Below are 19,120 nucleotides of genomic sequence, written 5' to 3' on the forward strand. Positions count from 1 at the left end.
TGTACCTCTCAGATGGCTGGATGCATCTCCAAGCAGCATGCAAGTGGAGGAAGGTGTGTTTTCGTTAACATGCTGGAATGATGAAGAGCACGTTTTTCTTGCTCCTAGGTGTGCCATCCCTCCCTACTTCCGGTTGCAATTAAGCATAGCACTAATAGGGACCTATGCTAAAGGAACGAGCCTGCCTGCAGCAAATACAAGCCTTTGGTAGGGTCACCCATGTGGCGGTGGGATCAGAGTGGTTTGTTTCTATCATCGCTTTTTCTCCACCAGCTGCTTGGATTGGGTTATGGTATGATGTGCTTCAAGAGAGATCATCCAAAGGTTGTCTTGATGCCACCTTGGATCCCACCAGTTATGAGACTATCAGGTTTCTCCCCGAACCCCAGCGTCCACTTTGGGTCCTGGACTTGGAGTATCTTTGCAGCCTTTTGGCTTACTCTCCCTACCCAAGATTCTCACCATGGCCCAGAGAGAGCAGGAGGCACAGGATATCCTTTGTGCTGCACCTCTCTGCCCAATGAAAGAGGGAAAAGGATGGGGAGGGAGGTAAGGTGCATATGGCAGGAGATGGACACAAGAAAGAACACCTTTCAAAACCATTGAGGAAACTTTTCTTCCTTCTTTATTGTGGAGCTTCTGTCCTTGCCTGCCTCAGCAAGTCAGACAGCTCAAAGGAATACCAAGGAATGAAAGTAATGACTTCCAGTACAAATCTCTCTCTACATAATGTCTCAAATAAAACAGGAAAAGGAAATGGCAAGCGGGCATAATTAGGAAAGTATTACCCATTAAGGAGGGGGAAGGAGCTATCAAGTCGATTTCCTTCTTATTTTACATGCCTGATGTTTCCGCCTCTCCAGGAGGCAGTATGTGAAGTAGGTCTCTCCTTAGCTTGGAGAAGTAAATAATCAGAACATGATGAGCTGCCAAGCTCTTCCCAAAGCTTTCCAAATCTGGGCTAAACTGAGGTTTTTTAGCATCTTTTCAAACCCAGCTGATCTTTTAGCAACAATAAGACCTGGTAGGACTTGTTTCCCACATTCATGCTGGGGAGCTAAGGAACAGGACTTGCATCTTCTCAGCGTGACCATCTCTCTATACTAATTTCTCTCTGTTTTTCCTATTTCATGTGGAAACAAAGAGAACTCCTTGTTGCTTTCTAGTGCAAAACTGTGTGTTTGTGGTGTGAGCCCATGGGATACCCTGTACTGCATTGGGGTACGCAGTAGGGTTGAGTCACTGTATTGCACTGCCAATTCTCTCTCTCATTTGCACTTGAAGCTGGAGTTCCTTTATCCTTTAAGTAGATCTGCACATGTGCACATAGACATAGCTATGTCTTCCATATCTTCTAAATGTGTGTAGAAACATGATCTTGGAGAAGGGACGTGGCTTAGTGGGCATGATGGTGGTGATGGGTCAAAGGTTGGACTACGTGATCCTAATGATCTTTTCCAACCTTTATGATTCTATAAGAAGCCTTTGTGTCTGGGAATGTGGCTTTCTGTGAGCTGGGTTTCTTTAATGGTTTTTCAGAAGGTGCAGATGCTGCTGGTGACAAAGAGGGTGCAAGATGGGGTTGTGCACCACTTCTCCTCCCTCCAAGGTGTTTGGCTGGAGCTTGGCCATGAGCACTCAAGCTGGGCAGCAGCAAGGTGCCATGGGCCTGGAGCAGATTCCAAGCAGATTGTGACTTGGTGACAATCTGCTTTCTCAGTGCTTGGTCTTGCACGCACTGATGCTCCTGCAGACATCTCCATCACTCTGATTGGCTCAAGCATCGAGCCACATTTTCCCCCAAGAGCAGTTCCATGTGTCCATGCAAGATGCTCTCCTGCTGTACCTCCACTCCTTTTGGCTATGTGTGTGGGGAGGATAATTTTGAGGTTACTCAATACCTGCATGGGAGTATACAAAAGCTACAGCATGCTATGTAGAGTCATAATAGTGAGTTGGAAGAGAAACACACGGCCCTTCTGTGCAGCAGTTTCATTGCCTTCTCTGTCTCTCCCTCTTTGCTTCTCCTTTCTTATGAAATAAAGCAGAAGCTGCTTTGTTTTATGATAAGCAAGTGGTCTCCAAGTATAGGTTTGTTCTAGCCTGCTCCTCTGCTACTCTCTGCTGATGGGCAACTGCCACCCATCATGAGCTTCTTCCAAGGTCTCCATGCACCTTGAAGCAGGAGCCTGTTCTCAAACACAGACAAAATCACCCCTTTCTCAGCTCAGGGCTAAGAGGAGATGCATTTTGAACTCTAACAGGTTGTTGCTGAAGCAGTTGCTCCGCGGAAGGGACCTAAACCTGCCTGCAGTGATGCTGCAGTGTCATGGGGAAGGTGGATGGAGAGATGGGAAGTGGATGTATCAGCCTGCTTACGTGGAAGAAAGAATCGAATGTCTGCCCTATATCAAATACCATGCTCAATTCCTGTGGGAATTGGTGAGGAGAAAGCTGACCTTCTCTCATATTTATGAACTGAATCTCTCATTTGCTTTGTTTTTGACTTTTTCCCCACTCCTGCTGCAGAAGGAGTGCAGAACTTCATTGGGAAGTTGAACTGGGTGACCTTTAATGGTCCCTTCCAACTCAAATGATCCTATGATGATTCTATGATGATTTCAAGGAAAAAATGTTTTCTTCATTTTTTTTTTCTTTCACGTGGTTGCATGTTCTTTAAAATGCTGGTTCAGATGAACAAGCTTTCATCTCTTTAGCTTTTCTTGCTTTATGGTTGGCTTAGCACACTAAAAGTTTGAGAATTACTAGCCAGTGTTTCCCTTACTGTTGCACACATCTATTCTTCCTCCTAGCTGTCTTACCTCCAGCCTTTGCTGAAGCCTTTTCTGCAGAACCTTTCCTGAATCATAGCATCATGGAATCACTAAGGTTAGAAAAGAGCACTAAGATCACCATGTCCAACCACTGACCCATCCCCACCATGCCCACTATCCCACTATGCCCACTAAACCACTAAACCCTCGTTGCCACATCTCCATGTTTCTTGAAGAATTCCAAGGATGGTGACTCCACCACCTCCCTGGGCAGCCTGTGCCAATGCCTAACCACTCTTTTGGAGAACAAATCTTTCCTAAGGTCCAACCTGAACCTCCCCTGAAAGAGGTGATCAGGAGCATCTTCTGAGCAGCAACACCTTCCAGGCCTCCCAGGTCATTTTTCTTCCTGTTCTCCCCGCAGAGAGCAGATTTTTGGAGGATCAAGAGCTCTGTGTTGCCTGCGTGTAGCAGTCTTGGATACCTGAAACTGTTTTGCTGAAATTTGCAGTTGACTTCTGAAAGCATTGGCCATTGCATTCAAGTGTGTGTATATATGTGTGTGTGTATATATATATATATATTAATCTCTTCTCTCTTCCCTCCTGTTTTATTTCTCTGTCAGGAATCCAGATGTGCAACATGTGGCACTTGTAGGACTTGGAAGGCAGGAAGATCAAGCAAACACAGAGCTTTCAGGAGAAGAGATAAATTTTCAGACTAAATTCAAGCCACGTAGACCCAGTCTGTTTTAGTTTTAAAGCCCCGCTGGTAGTGATGTGTGGGAGCTGTAGACAGAAAGCCAGAGAGAGAAGAAGGGTTCATTTGTCTTATTCCTTCCATAGGAAAACCTCCATTTTGAGGTCATGGTGCTTGGCACAGTGTTAGTCTGCATGGGTCCTACCAGGGAAACTGCCTGTTAAGTGCTACCTTTTGTGCATGATTTGAAGACAGAGAGAAGAAGGAATTTTCTTCACTAAATGAGTGTTCTAGCTGCCGAAGTGTTACATTTGTGTGGGTGTATGGGATGCAGATGGCCACCGAGGAGAAAGATCTCGTTATTAATAACCCAGTGAATTGTGATAGCATCTTTTGCACCTGTGGATGCTGTGGCAATTTTGATCCTGGCTCCTGGGCATTGGGAAGGACTGCAGCTGTGAGCTGTGGGCTCATTCTGATGGTATTTTTTTACTGCAGAGGACAGGTGGGAGTTTGATGGATCCATAGTATTGAGCTATGGCCATGGACTTGGTGAAGTGCGTTTTGGTCCATACAACTCCTACGTTTCTTGGGTGTGTTTTCTAACACTGACCTCACAAGGGCCCATCTGGCAGCGAGTCATTAAATTATTAGGCCTATCTGCTTTTTGGAAGTGTCCTAGTCCATCCTTAGCTCTGTGCTTTTGTTTTATTAAGGAGGAGTGCCCAAGTGGCACTCAAGCATGCTCCTCGTGCCCATCCCAGTAAGTTCAGCATTACCCATTGCAAGCCAAAGCTGAATTCAGCTAAACCCCACAGCCAATAATGCAAACTGCATTTCTGTCTCTCTCTCCAAGCAAATTATTTACAGGCTCCAACTTTTGAAAATGCATTTGCAGCCTCTCGAGCCTCACTGCCCCAGTCTGAGCATCCCAGCCATGCAGGATCCACGGCTGGAGCACACATGATGCTCTCTGAGATCAGGGGGATGCTCCTGGCTCAAAGCAATGGTGTCTGTATCCCAAAAAGGCAGGAATGCATGGGACTGATGGTATCTGGGATTCGTGCAGTGCTGAAAATGCATGTGTTGGCTCTTCTGCTAGAGCTCCCTCTGTCCTGGGGAAGGATGGAGGAGGAGGAAGATGGGGCAGGCTTGTTCTCTACAATGGACTGTGGGGTACAGAAAGGCATATGGAGAACAGTCTCCGGTGGGTCTTGCTCTTTCACCACCATGCATCTCCTCTGCAGTGTTTCTCTAGCTCTTACATCCTGTTATTAGGACCTCCATTCGTAATGAGCAGGATTTCACCAACAGTGACAGCCTTCCCACACTCCCACGTTACAAATGCCCCTCGCCTTAGACACAGGTGCCGTTATACAGAGAACAATAAAGCAGATGGTGTTTGGATCTGGATTAAATTAGAGTTTGAGGTGACATTCTGCTTGCAGCACTCTAAGGAAACACAAAACTTTTCTTTAGGGGGTAGCACAACCCAGGTTTGGTTACTGCAAACCCTTAAACCATCTTTTGCAAACTGAAAGAGCTCATAGGTTTGCTTCTGGTTCTGAAGGTAGTCAGAGAGTGTCTCCTCCCGGTGTTTGTGTTTATACACACATGTATAGATTGCAGAGAGCTTTAGCAGCAGAGTAGCTGGATCAGTTGCCTTCTCCCTTCCTCCCACCAGCTCTGCAGGCTGGCTGCCAGCAGCAGGGCTCTGCTCTGTATCATCTCAGGACACCCTGGATGCATCTGTGCAGACGCACCGAATGCAGTCACCACTGGACTATTTAAAGCAGCTTCAACAATGACAACGGAGTGTGTAATGCACCTATTCTGCTGATGCTGGCAGAGTGCTCACAGAGTGGATGAGTTTAAGACTGATGGGAATTTACAGCTCCAGAGCCATTAGGGTATGTGTGTGTTCCTAAAACATGCACCCTAGGAGACGATAATGGAAAAAAAAATACAGCTTGAAGGGAGTTAGCTCTGGTGCTGCACACATGGCTTTGCAGAGTAGCAATTGTGACACAGTGGCACATAGCTGGGGAATGAAGAGATGGGCTGTATTTCTCTACCCTGGACCTCTGTCCTTCTGGGGTGTTTCTAGGTGGATCTTAGAGTCATTTTTTTCTAACTAAGGTTAGAAAAGACCTCTGAGGTCACCTAGTCCAGCCATCCACCTACCACCAGTACTGCCCATAAACCATGTCCAAAGTTAGGAAATGGATCTTAGTTTGGATAAGAGCTGCTGGTTATCCTTGCAAGCAGTGTTGTGGTATTTCACTGAGGGGAGTTGAGATGGTTGTTCAGGACAAGGAGTGGTGTGCTGGGGTGACATTCAGTGGGACTGCACTGGTTCAGTTAAGGCTCATAATCTGGTAATTCAGTGTAGGCTTAGTGTTAAATGTTGGTGTTGAGTGGGAATTGGAAGGGGATAGGCTTTGCTCCTTCAGCCTTTACTTAATGTACATAAAATGTGCTGGACAACTATCCCTTAGTTCAGTGTGTTTTATGTTTAGATTGGATGTAAGAAGTTTTTTTTTACAGTAAGGGTGATGAGGCACTGGAACAGACTGCCCAGAGATGTGGTGAATGTCCCATCCCTGGACACATCCAGTGTCAGGCTGGATGGGGATCTGAGCAACCTGATCAAGCTGTATATGTCCCTGTTCAATGCAGGGAGTTGGACCAGATGACCTTTAAGGGTTTCTTCCAACTCAAATAATTATATGATTCTATCATTGCCCTTTATAAAGTTCAGCAATTGCCTGCTTTTTTATTCTCCCCTCTCTTTTCGTTTCTTTTAGTTGCACTTTTTCTTTTAATACAAATTTTCTACGCCCTCACATACGACAAAAATGGAAATTTCTCCCCAGAACTTCAATCTTGTATAAGTGATTTGACCTCAGTCAGTAGCCAGAGGAAGCCCATCTTATGGGAATCAGGAGCTATGAGATCAATGTGCTATTCATGAAGAGAGGATGTTTCAGTGCTTACAGAACTCGCAAATCCACAGCCTTCCCACATGTCCCACTCTCTGCTCATATCCGTTTTACTTAATTATCTCTACCCACTTTTCTCTTCCTCCTCCACTTCCAGCCTTCCCTTCCTTGTGTCAGAACATGCTCTACCGTTGGTTTCCAGTTGGGTTAACTAAACTGAGCTACAGCATCACTTCATCGGGGAACACAGAAGAGTTTCCTTAGCACCATGGCAGCCTCCAGCTGACACAGCAAATGGGAAAACCTGTTTAGTCCCTTCATCCCTGATGCTGAGTGTGTTTTACTCATCCTATGGTAATAGCCCAAGTGCTGACTGATCCATGCTGGGAGACAGCCCTTCATATGTGATGCACTGATTATTGGATGCTGTAGTCTGGTCAACTGTAGAGACCTATAAGCATGGCCAAAGGATGCTCTTGACAACACCCTCTCAATTATTATCACCTGCTCCAAAGTAAGGAAACTTTTCAGCAAAACAGTGGAAAGAATATAACCAAGGTCAAACATACACAGATGCAAATATTAATAACTTGCAAAAACTTTTCTCCTAATTTAGTTCTCACAATTGCCCATGCCATTCTGAATGCAACTTTCTCCAAAGATGTTAGCCTGAGGCCCAACACCGAGCTGGGGAAATCGTCACCAGAGCAGTTAAGGACTGTCAAAGTAATGAGGACCTTAAAACCGAACCCTGTTATGGAACATGTCAGGCAACCTGAGCTGCAGTTGTTGCTGTTAATGCCTGTGTAATTACGCATGCACACAGTGCCCTGCACTGGGTGTTGCTTAATTCCGTGCTAAACTAAATGTCTGTATGCTGTGCAGGATGGATTTGTGTCTCTCTTTGCAAATGCTGTTTGTGTGGGTATACACCGGCTCTCTCCTAATCTTTCTGTTAACAAACATAGCATGTGATTATGGGTTTTTTTTGCCTGTATTAGCACAGTTCTGTCTCTTGTCTAGATCAGATCCCGGCCATAGGTATCCTGTCTAGCTCAGCAGTATCCTGAGGCTGTCAGGCATGATTTGATGCTAGTTATCCTGCAGCAACAGCCGGGCAGGGCTCTAAGAATAACTTCCCATTGGCTTTTGTATGTGTTGGCAGCAGCTAGGTTGTCCTCTGCCTTAAAGTGACAACGTCACTGGAAGAGAAAATTAGGAGCAAGCTTGTTGTAACTATTCACATAATAACAATTATTATTATTTGGAAGAGGAGAAGGGAGAGAAATAGTTATACTACTGGTTCTTTGCTGAAAGTGATGGCTGTGATCATCCAGTCTGTAAAATGGGGATTTATTGGACTGTGGTGGTACTGACTTAAAGGACAGATGTCTGGCTGCTGGTTTGGTTTGTGTTCTTTGTTGTTTTTTTTTTTTTCCCCCCAAAATGCTCACAAAGCCACTGCTTATCAGGGCTGTGTCCACACAGCATCATTATAGAATCATAGCATCACTGCTATGAGCGGGGGGTTGGAAAAGACCCCTAATACCATCCAGTCTAACTATCAACCCATCCCCACCAAGCCCATTAAACAATGTCCCTCAGTGCCACATTCACCCTTTTCCTCAACACCTCCAGGGTCAGTAACTCCACCACCTCCCTGGACAGTCTGTTCCAATACTTCACCACTCTTTCTGAGAAGAAATTTTTCCCTAATATCCAGCCTGAGTTAAGACCATCAGCAGAACAAGTCAATTCTTCTTCCTCCTGCTGGGCTCAAAATTGTGTCTCAGCTGGATAGCTCTGTTAGAGCAAGCATAGGGACTCCATCAGCATGGTTTGCCTTTTGGATCGGATGACATTGCAAAAAAATTCCAAGTTGAGGGGGACAAAAGACTTTAGCCAAAGTGCTCTGAGGGAAGTCCTCTGGAGCGAACATCTTTCATTTGGGCAGATCTTGGATATTTTTTCTTAGAGGGAAACTCTGAACACAGATGCTGCATTGAATCCTGCTTTGCCTAGAACTTGACAAAAAGTTATTTTATGGCAGCACAGTTACAATTTATAAACAACTTTTATACAGTTTATAATACATTTGCTGGGGAGAACCAAGTAAAGCATGCAGTATATTTGTACTGTTTAGAAAAAAAATGCCTGTTTTGTTCTGTAACGTATCATTTGTAAAGAAGAGGTCATGCTTTGTAGCAACTCATGTTTGCAATTGTCTGGAATTTGGAGTTGGTGAACTTTGGGGGCAGAAGTCTGGACTAGGCAGCACTCTGAGAGCTCTGAAAGATCTACTTTCATGCCCACAGAGACAAGAGAAATAGAATACTTTAAAGCAAAGTAGACTAAGGAATTGCTTTTATATGCACAAGGTATGAACTAAGCAGATCAGGAAGACCTGAAAAGAGGTTGTGGTGAGGTAGGGGTCAGCCTCCTCTCCCAGGTAACTGGGAAGAGACAGAATGGCCTCAAGTTGAGTCAGGGGGGGGGTCAGCTTGTAAATTAGGAGACATTTATTCTCAAAAGGAATGGTTATGCTCTGGAAGAGGCTGCCTAGGGACCTGGCGGAGCCACCATCCCTGGAGGTGTTCAAGAGAAGGGCAGATGTGTCACTGAGGGACATGGTTAGTGAGCATGGTGAGTATGGGTTGATGGTTGGACTAGATGATCTTAGAGATCTTTTCCAACCTTAATGATTCAATGATTTTATGATTCAAAGGAGATGTCAAATATATATATTTTTTTCATGATCTTCATCCAGTAGGGTTGTGACCACAAAAATATTGCTAATGGTTGCAGTAAATTGAAGCTCTCGTTTAGGTTTGGATAAGCAAATGCCAGTCAGCATGGCCTCTTCCCATGAGTGATAATGTGTGTGTTGGACTCGAGATCTGGCTGTGAGTTGATCCAACTGTCTTTAGCCTTTCACGTGGGAAGAAGCTGAAGGATTTGCTTTGTCAGATCTTTCCTCCCACTGTCCTCATGAGTGGCCAGTGGTTGGTGCTCCAAAACAGTCTGGATATCTGCCACAAAAATAGGGGAAAAAATGTTAAGCTGAATAAAGCATAAAGGGAGACTGTTCTTGCCTGTGCTGCAAATCTTGTGCCACTGAAGAGAAATCACCATTCCTTTCTCTGTTCCATCCCAGTTATACAGGGCTGTTGATGACATTTTCTTTCTATTCCTGCTCCTGCTGTGTGCTTAGCCTATTTATGACTGTAAGGTTTTGGAAAAGGAAACGTTAATCACTAAAGTGTGCTCAGGCATCCCAGGCTTCCCAGGGAAGTGGTCACAGCATCAGCCTTTGGATACCACTCTCAGACATAGGGTTTGGATTTCGGGTGCTCTTGTGTGGAGACAGGAGTTGGACTTAGTGATCCTTGTGGGTCCCTTCCAACATGGAATAGTTTATGAGTCTATGATTCTACACAGCAAATCCAATGGATCCAATGGAACTTTATCCTTCATCCTGGTACCATCTCTGATTTTCCTCATCCTGTTGCTTTTACTCTCTGTTTCTCAGGCTGCTCTGCTCCAGCTGCCTTTTGAATATGTAGAAAAATCTCAGACTTTGAAGACTGAAGATTCTCTTCTGGCTTCTTTGCAAGTGGTTTTCCCAGCTGCAAATATAGATCTTGGTGCTCCAACAAGCTGTAAATCAAGGTCTAAAGGCTTTGTTTTTCCTGTAAGCCCCATGTTTTATCCTTGCTGTTGTTTCATGTAGATCTGGAGAGTGAAATAGCCACTGATCACAAAGTCACTGTGAATATGGATTTCCTCTTTGTGCCAAGCTTTCAGGAGACAGCTGAAGTATGGTCTCTGTCTTACAAGATTTGCCTCTTAATGGATTTATACAGCGCTAATTACAAAACTTCAGTCTGAGAGAGAGGAATTGTGTCTCACAGATCTTACTAAGATTGCAAAGCAGGGGAAAACATCCACCCACTGGCATTCAGTGGAATAGAAACTGTGTTCTACAGCCTCAGCCAACAAGAAAATAACTGCCTGGTGACGTGGGAAAAAACCCAAGGTCAGAGGCTTTTGATGTTGGAGAGCCAAAGTGGGGTTTTGGCATTTGATACTGGACTAGGTCCAGAAAAAATTAAGGTTTTATTTGGGCATCCTTCAGAGGCTTTTTTTTTTTTTTTTTTTTTTTTTTTGTGCTTTGGATCTATATGGTCTAATACAGAGATTCTATGCTTTGGATCTGGATGATCTAATATAGACATTCCTCAACAATGTCAGGCAGTGTTGTGACACTGTTTACTTGAAATTTACGGCCTCATGTGCTGTTACTACAACTATTTGTTTTTCTGGAGGCTTACATTTCCCCAGCTGCTGTGATAAGGAATAATTTTAATAGACTTGTCCTCAGAATAGTTTTCATAGCATGATTAGAAAAGACCACAAAGATCATCTAGTCATCAATTTTAGGAGACTTTGAGATAAGTGCCTGCAGTGTGGAGGGGGAACTCGCCCTTTGAAAGTCACAGGTGAATCTGCCCCAGAAAGAAGAGTTTAACCCCATTCTTTGGATTTGTAGGTTATTTCCATGACCTCACAATTCCATTCTTGTTTTTATGGCACTGCATATATGTGTTCTTTCATCAAATCTCCATATAGAAAATTCCCAGAGGAATGTTACAAGCCTTTCCTCTCACCATGCCAAGCACAAGGGAGCACACATCTGACCTGCTTTTGCTGGTAGAAAACCAAGTCTGAAATGTAGGGAGAAACAGCATCCATGTGCAGTTTCCTCCAATGGGAAATCAGGAAGAAAGAAAGTCCCACTCGTGGCAAATGTTAATCCCTTCCTTTAATGCTCTTCTGTCAGATGCACAGGTAGCAAGGTGATGGGCAACATGTGAGTGCCTGATTAGAATCATCTGTGTGATGAGTGAGGGCCATGTTCTGTTGCTGAAGCTTAAGTGCCTTGCAACTGACCCACTGCTGAAATTAATCTCTCTATCTGGGACAAGCTGCAGCTTGTGCTGGGATCTGTTCATTGTGGCAAGCTCCAAAAGAAAAAAGGTGTTGGATGCCCCCAAAGAGAGAGTTGCCTTTGCTTTCCATCAGGCATCGAACAGGTTGTGTGTTCAGGGAGGGAGGATTTAGCAGAAGTTAGAAGCTGCTCTTTGTTGGGGAGTTGTCCACAATGTGCCTGTGTGAGTTTTCTTGCCGTGTCGGCTCCCAGAGAAAAGCATCTATCCATGGTAATCAGGATTTATTAAGGGAAGTCAGGGAAAAATCTTTAGCTGAGATTAAAGGGATTGTGTAGCTGCACTTGGTGCTGAATTGCTGTGTGCTGGCTCCATTGCTGGACGTCTGCCTCGTCAGCATCTGCACGGCCTCCTGTGTCCCAGCAAATGAATAGCCATGCCTGAGCAAAGCAAAAGCAAACAGGAACGTGCTGCCTGATTAATGTTTGACTTCATTAACTGCAGTGCTCATGCTGTTGACATTGCCCTGTAGTGCTGGTTGCTGCTGGCTTCCTCCTAACTAGGTGTTCCCAATTGAATAACACACTGGGGTCCATATGAGCATGATCCACCACATGCTGGGACCCTGGTGTGGTGTTTCTTGGGTATGCTGTGCAGGAGGAGGTGGGAGATTTGTTCCTCTCTTGGTGCTGTTTTTGTGCATGCTTTTGCTGCCTTCTGTGTTCTAATGTGTGTTTTTCAGGTTATCACAGATAACTCTTTCAGTGAAATGCTGCTGCTGACCTTGCAGTGCCCCTGCTGCAGAAGGTGGCTATGGCAGGGGACCTGCTGATTTGGATCGGTCTACAACCTTTGATGTCAGGAGGGCTGTGTGTGCATGAGAACCAAATGGGGAGAAGCTGTTGTCTTCCATCTTCACTCTCTTGGGAGCAGCAAATGCAATGGGGTGGATTTGTGCTGGTCTTCAGTTAAAAGAAGCTAGAAATGCTTCTTCCGCTTAGGCTTTTTTCTTGTCCAAGGCCCATAGAACTGCATGTTGTAGAGTCTTGGGATCATGGGATTATGTACCCATCACACACCCACGGGGCTGTAGAAACTGTATGACCTTTCCAGGGATCCTGAATGTGTTGGCAAAGAGGCAGATGTGGCAGGAGCCACGTAGATCTGCTCACACAGAAGCTCTGCACACTGGGTCATGGCACTGCTGGCCATGTCACTAGGGGGAAAAGCAAGGGAACATGGTTATTTTGGGAGGTGGTTTGGGTTTCTGTTGGAAATACCCAGACTAGAGCCTAAGCCCAGACCTCACTGCCTGCTCAGTTTGGCCTTTTGTTTATTTTTCTTGTAACGTAATTAGACTCTTGCAGCTCAAAAGACTGCGTATGTCTATGGCACTGCAGTATTTATCTTCCCAACTGCTCTGATCTCCTGCTGTCCAGACATGGATAATAAAAAGACATGCATAAAACCCCTTCTCCTTTGTGCATTCTCTGAGGGGTTATGCAAACCCTGCTCTATTCTGCAAACTAAACATCCAATCCTCCTTGCCTCTGCCCTCTGCTGTTATTTAATAATTAAGCCAAATTAGAAATTTTAACACTGAGAAGCTCAAGTACTGACTGGGACTTTGGGATGAAGGATGCAGGACAATGTGAGCAGATGGGTGAACAAGGAGAGCCAGCAGTGTTCATAGAGAAACCTAGACCTCTTAGGGTCACTCAGACTGCAGGGTGAAGATGGTAGGCTCCCTGCTTTCTTCCAAAATCTGCATTTGTGTTTGCTTGGTAGCTCTTCCTACTGCTGGTGAACATCTTATCCCATCAAGTTCTCTGTTTTCTAAGTGTCCTTGACTGCTGCAAAGGGTGCTCCTCATCCACCCTTCTTGGAGTTTTTCATTGGAGCCCCTCTAGTTTCCAAACCAAATTTGCTGTCATTCCCTGCAGGAATGTTTCCCTCCTTCCTCTGTAAGTCACAGACACTTCTCAAACTCAATCAGAATTCCCATTTAGTTGGGCCTTGAAGATTTCACATCTGGAGTGCATCTCCTCTTATGTTGGGTTGACCACTAATTTAAAAGGGGCACTTCGTGCTGTTGTTATAGCTCAGGTCTGGGGCTCTGTAATAATCCTTGGGCAGACAGCTCATGTTGCAGAAGAGGGGCTTTTATGTCCCTCTTCAGACTTGGGGTCATAGGAACACAGAATTATTAAGGTTAGCAAAGATCATCCAGTCCAACTGTCAACCCATCCCCACCATGCCCACTAAACCATATCCCTCAGTACCACATCTACCCTTTTCTTGAACATCTCCAGGGAGGGTGACTCCACCACCTCCCTGGGCAGCCTGTGCCAGTGCCTCACCACTCCTTCTGAGAAGAAATGTTTCCTAATATCCAGCATAGGTAATAGCAGTTCCCATTTCCGTGTCCTGCAGCTGTGCTGACTCAGGAGGTCTAGGAGGAGTAAAATATAGTAAAATACAGGAGTAAAATAGATATCTTTTTTGTACTTCAAAAAAATAATTTCTTCCTACATCTGTCTAGTGCCCGATCAAAGCAGTATCTGTTAGAAATATGGATCATAACTCAGAAGTGATGGGCACCGGTGTTCAGGGTCACCACGTGATAATTCTGAACATAGGACTCAAACAGGGACAGCTTCCCTCTTCGGCTGCTCTCCCAAGGATGGCCCCTTTTGAAAGGGGAATGCCTATGCAGGGAGTGCTCATCCCATGGCCTCTCTATCTATCATAATAAAGGTTATTTAAAAGCTGACATGACCAGCCTGTGTATCCCTGCAGAGTGAATCCTCACTAACTCACAGGACAGTCTTGCCAACTCTGCAGTATGATCTTGATTTTATTAAATATTTGCTTGACCAGAAAGGCAAAGCAGAACACGGTAAACATGCCTAAAGTAAATGTGAAGTGACCTTTGCCCGTCCTCCAACCAGCGCCTGTGGCTGATGGGGTAGGGAGGTGAAGGGGATCATGCAGCTGCTTTGAAATTCTGGCTGCTGTGAGAAGTCTGAAATATTTGGGGTGACATAAAAGTGGTGGATGCTCTAGAAGCCCAGACGTACCCTTTTCACTATCAGATCTGATCAGTTTACAGGTCAAAAGAAGACAGAATTTTTTTTCTTTTTGTTATTCCTTGAAGTCAGTTTTTCCATTCCTCTGGCACAGATTTGAAGAAGCTGTGAATCCCAGCCCTGTGTCACTGCCACATCTTCCTCCCTGCTGGGATTTGCAAACAGCAATCTTTCCCTTGCCTCCTCCTTGCACAGGGCTGGCTGTCGTCATCTTTACTCAGCAAATTACACCCCTCATTCCAGCAAAGGCACTCTGTGAGAAGAGATAGGACAGTGGTCTGAAGAAGTACATTCAAATCACAAGGATATTTGAAGCTGGAATTTGATTTGTTTCACTTTTAATAAGCAACAAGAAGTTTGTGAAATTCTGATCTGGATGTTAAAGAGGGAGAGGGGAAAGACCAGTGTGCCTTGGCCTGGCCACCTGTAACAAGGGTTGTGTAATCAGCAGTCTGCAAAAAGCTTGACTGGCAAGACTCAAGGCATTGGGAATTCATCTTCCATGTGCTTCAAGTTGTGCCAGGGGATGTTCAAGTTGAATATTAGGAAAAATTTATTCTCAGAAAGAGTGGTGAGGTATTGGCACAGGCTGCCCAGGGAATTGATGGAGTCACCATCCCTAGAGATGTTCAAAGAAGGGGTAGATGTGGCACTGAGGACATGGTTAGTGGGCATGGTGGGGATGGGTTAATGGTTGAATTTAGAGATCTTAGCGGTCTTTTCCAACCTTAGTGATTCTATGATTCTGTGAAAGCTTCTCTTGGTACAGAATCAACCTTGAAAAGGAAGAGGAATGGAGAGCAGATAGATGTTTCAAATGGGAGGATGTATCTCCACAGCACAAGGTTGGGGTGTGGTGAAATCCCCTATGGCTCGCAACAACTCTGGTTAAAAGCTGGGAGATTTAAAGTGACTGAGTAGTACAAGAAAGCCCCTTCATTCTTTTGGGGGAATCACTAGGCCAGTCTCTGTGTTGTCAGCTTTCGTACATCATGGGCCTTTAGACTTTATTACTGCTAATAATTGGGCAGCCCCTTTCTTGTCAGCCCTCTGAGATGCCTTATGGCACCATATCTTTTATTTAGACACGGTTGTCTTGGCTTTGCAGGGGATGAAGAGCAGCGCTGTGGTAAGGACCAGGGGAGGGCTGAGAGAGATGAGATTGTTCAGCCTGGAGAAGAAAAGGCTGTAGGGTGACCTCGTTGCAGCCTTCCAGTACCTAAAGGGAGCCTACAAACAGGAGGGGAGCCAACTCTTTGAAAGGGCAGATAATGGTAGGACAAGGGGAAATGGCTTTAAGTTGAGGGAGGGAAGATTTAGGTTGGATATCAGGGGGAAAAGAATGGTGAGGTGCTGGAACAGGCTGCCTAGAGGGGTTGTGGATGCCCCATCCCTGGAGGCATTCAAGGCCAGGTTGGATGGGGCCCTGGGCAGCCTGGTCTAGTATTAAACATGGAGGTTGGAGGCCCTGCCTTTGGCAGGAGGGTTGGAGCCTCATGATCCTTGAGGTCCCTTCCAACCCAAGCCATTCTATGATTCTGTGATTCTATGAGGGAGGAGACATGGTGCTCAGTTTGCTTTGTGCTTGGCAGTGTGCCCCTTGTAGATGTTGCTCTGAAGTCTGGCACAACACAACTCCTACATCTGTACCCCAAGCTGGACTGGCATGAGGCAGCTTTGATCTGGAAGCCACAGTGAGCTTGTTCAAACAGTCCTGCTCTGGACCAGCGCCTCCCTAAAAGGATGCTAATGTCAGACCAGAGCTGGTTTCTTCCTGGCAAACTTGAAGAGTCAGAAGACAGCTTAGCAGCCATCTGGACTTGTCCCTGCAGACAGGTCCCTGACCTTCTCTAGGCTTCATTCCCTCATCTGGAAGAGCAGGATAATAATCCTTCTCCTGTCCTGTCTTAACAAACACACAGTTGGGTCAAAGTTGGCAGTGCAAAGAGTAATATTGCTTGATGTTTCTGCACTATTCTGGCTTCCAGTGAGTTTTTGTGCTGTACCATGGGGCACGTGTGTGTGTAGTAGAGGTTAAAAGGGCACTGATTTATTATTCTGCTATGTGATTTCTGCTCTTTCTACCAGCATCTTCTCTTTCAGGAGGACTCCCTTTGTGCTGGTTTTAAGTAGAGAGCTCTGAGGCAAGAAAAGGAGGATTAGCAATTAAATATGCTCTGATGATGGCATGGTTGTGAAGGAGGGAGGAGGAAGAAATACTCCATAGTAACATACTTTTGTTTTCTTTTCTCTTTGCTTGTAGGACAAAATCTGCCAGGGAATTGGCGTTTTGAAGACACAGCTTCCAATCCTCATTCCCTTGGGAATACAAACGTTTCTAAATATGTCACCAGCCATGTGGAAGTGGACTTGCCTGGTTTCTCACCTTCTGTTATCTGCCACAGTGTCACCTCTCGGGAGGCAGCAGCCTCCCCACTCAAAGAGGCCCTTCATCACCTTCACTGGAGATCAAACGGAGGGGAACTTCAACCACTTAGTGGTTGATGAAAGGACTGGGCACATTTACCTGGGAGCTGTCAACAGGATCTATAAACTCTCCAGTGACCTGAAGGTCCTGGTGACCCACCAGACTGGTCCTGATGATGATAATCCCAAGTGTTATCCTCCTAGGATAGTCCAAACCTGCAATGAACCCTTGACACCCACTAACAACATCAACAAAATGCTCCTCATAGACTACAAGGAGAATCGATTGATAGCCTGTGGGAGTCTTTACCAGGGCATCTGTAAGCTTTTGAGGCTGGATGACCTCTTCAAGCTGGGAGAACCCTTCCACAAGAAGGAGCATTACCTCTCCGGCGTGAACGAGAGTGGCTCTGTTTTTGGAGTCATTGTTTCTTACAGCAACATGGATGACAAGTTGTTCATTGCCACTGCTGTGGATGGCAAACCTGAGTATTTCCCCACTATTTCCAGCAGAAAGCTTACCAAGAACTCTGAGGCAGATGGGATGTTTGCATACGTTTTCCATGATGAGTTTGTGGCGTCTATGATCAAAATCCCCTCGGACACATTCACCATCATCCCTGACTTTGATATCTACTACATCTATGGCTTCAGCAGTGGTAACTTTGTTTATTTCCTAACTTTGCAGCCTGAGATGATCTCACCACCTGGTTCCACCACGAAAGAACAAGTTTATACCTCTAAGTTGGTTCGGTTGTGCAAAGAGGACACAGCTTTTAACTCCTATGTTGAGGTGCCCATTGGCTGTGAGAAGAACGGGGTGGAGTACCGGTTGCTCCAGGCAGCCTACTTGTCCAAGGCTGGAGCCATTTTAGCAAGGTCTTTGGGTGTTGGCCCTGAGGATGATATCCTCTTCACAGTCTTCTCCAAGGGGCAGAAAAGGAAGATGAAGTCCTTGGATGAGTCTGCTCTTTGCATCTTTGTCCTGAAAGAAATCAACGATCGCATCAAGGACAGGCTGCAGTCCTGCTACAGGGGAGAAGGGACATTAGATCTGGCCTGGCTCAAAGTCAAGGACATTCCCTGTAGCAGTGCGGTAAGTCTAGCCTTTGAACACCCACATTTAACCTCCTCACGTTCTTGCAGAGCTTAAACTGTGCCTCAGTGGCTGCGGTAGGGAGTGAGGAACTGAACCTGCCTCATCCCAGTCTTGGCTTTTCCTCTGGCTCATGACACCATCTAATCTAACCAGCCCACGCCTCAGTTTACACATGGTCAAGTTGAGGAAGGTATCACTTTCTGACCTTCCCAGGAATGTTAAGCTTGTTGATGGAACAAGCCAAGAGGCCTTGAAATCTTTGGGAAGGATTGTCCTGCTGTTATTATTTCACAGTGAAATTCATTAGGGGTGAAATCACATTCCCTCCTGCAGTATTGGCTCAAGCCTAAACCAAAATAAGACTCAGATAACCTCAACTGCTTGTGCTTATTTCTGTGTCTGATGGTGGAATTTTATCTCCCTAGGCTGGAGTTGGGGCAGGATTTTTTCCGGGAGCTTTGTGAAGCCAGTAGTTCATTTATTCTAGGGCTGAGTAGCGCTGATCATTAACCATCAAAGTCCCTTGTCTTCCTCCTTCTAGCCAGCTCTGCACTGTCTGTGCACTGAAAAATTAAGGCCTGGCTACAGATCAAGGATGAAATGCTGCAACATTTAAGGGCAGGACAGAGGAAGAGGTTGGTCTACCTGACCTACAAACGGTCTTAAGAAATTCTCTTAGTTTATTCCACCAGTTCACTAAAGTGTCATTGCAGAAATCTGCCTCAGCCCTGCCAATATGTGGCTGGCTTTGATACCATGCACAGAAATCGGCATTATAGTCAGCACTGCACCCCGGCTGCTGTAATAGCTGCCTCTCTGGGCTTTGATTTCCATCCTTAATTAGTTCTTTCAAGTAAGAGGCAAGTTCAAGTCTGAGCAAAGGGAATATGGAGAAACACCAGAGCGCCTTCCTGCCCCATAATCTCATGGCAGAGTCAGGGCTTAGGATATGGGATTGCTCATGCTTTCCTTTGTACTCAAGCATCCTTTGCTGGGAGATCCCTGCTGTTGTTCCTTTGCAGGACAAGGACACACTAAGAGGAATGCAGATGGAAATATCATTGCAGGGAGACTGATCCTGCCTTACCCTGCCCTAATTTTCCTTTGCACAAACACAGCATTATTGTGTGACCTTGCACTGCTC

At 45.4% G+C, this 19,120-nt stretch overlaps 1 protein-coding gene across 4 annotated transcripts in view; it reads left to right on the plus strand.

Annotated features, from left to right (window-relative positions):
* The window catches only part of PLXNA4 (plexin A4), a 454,438-nt gene that overhangs the window by 10,056 nt on the left and 425,262 nt on the right, over positions 1-19,120 (plus strand). For all 4 annotated transcript variants that reach the window (XM_040663912.2, XM_015291826.4, XM_015291976.4 and 1 more), the window contains exon 2: positions 16,714-17,973. In XM_040663912.2, the coding sequence (XP_040519846.1) occupies positions 16,795-17,973 (1,179 nt within the window). In that variant the 5' untranslated portion in view covers positions 16,714-16,794. The remainder of the gene's footprint in view (positions 1-16,713; positions 17,974-19,120) is intronic.

This window comes from Gallus gallus, chromosome 1, assembly GCF_016699485.2.
Source record: "Gallus gallus isolate bGalGal1 chromosome 1, bGalGal1.mat.broiler.GRCg7b, whole genome shotgun sequence".
In the NCBI taxonomy this organism is placed as follows: domain Eukaryota; kingdom Metazoa; phylum Chordata; class Aves; order Galliformes; family Phasianidae; genus Gallus; species Gallus gallus.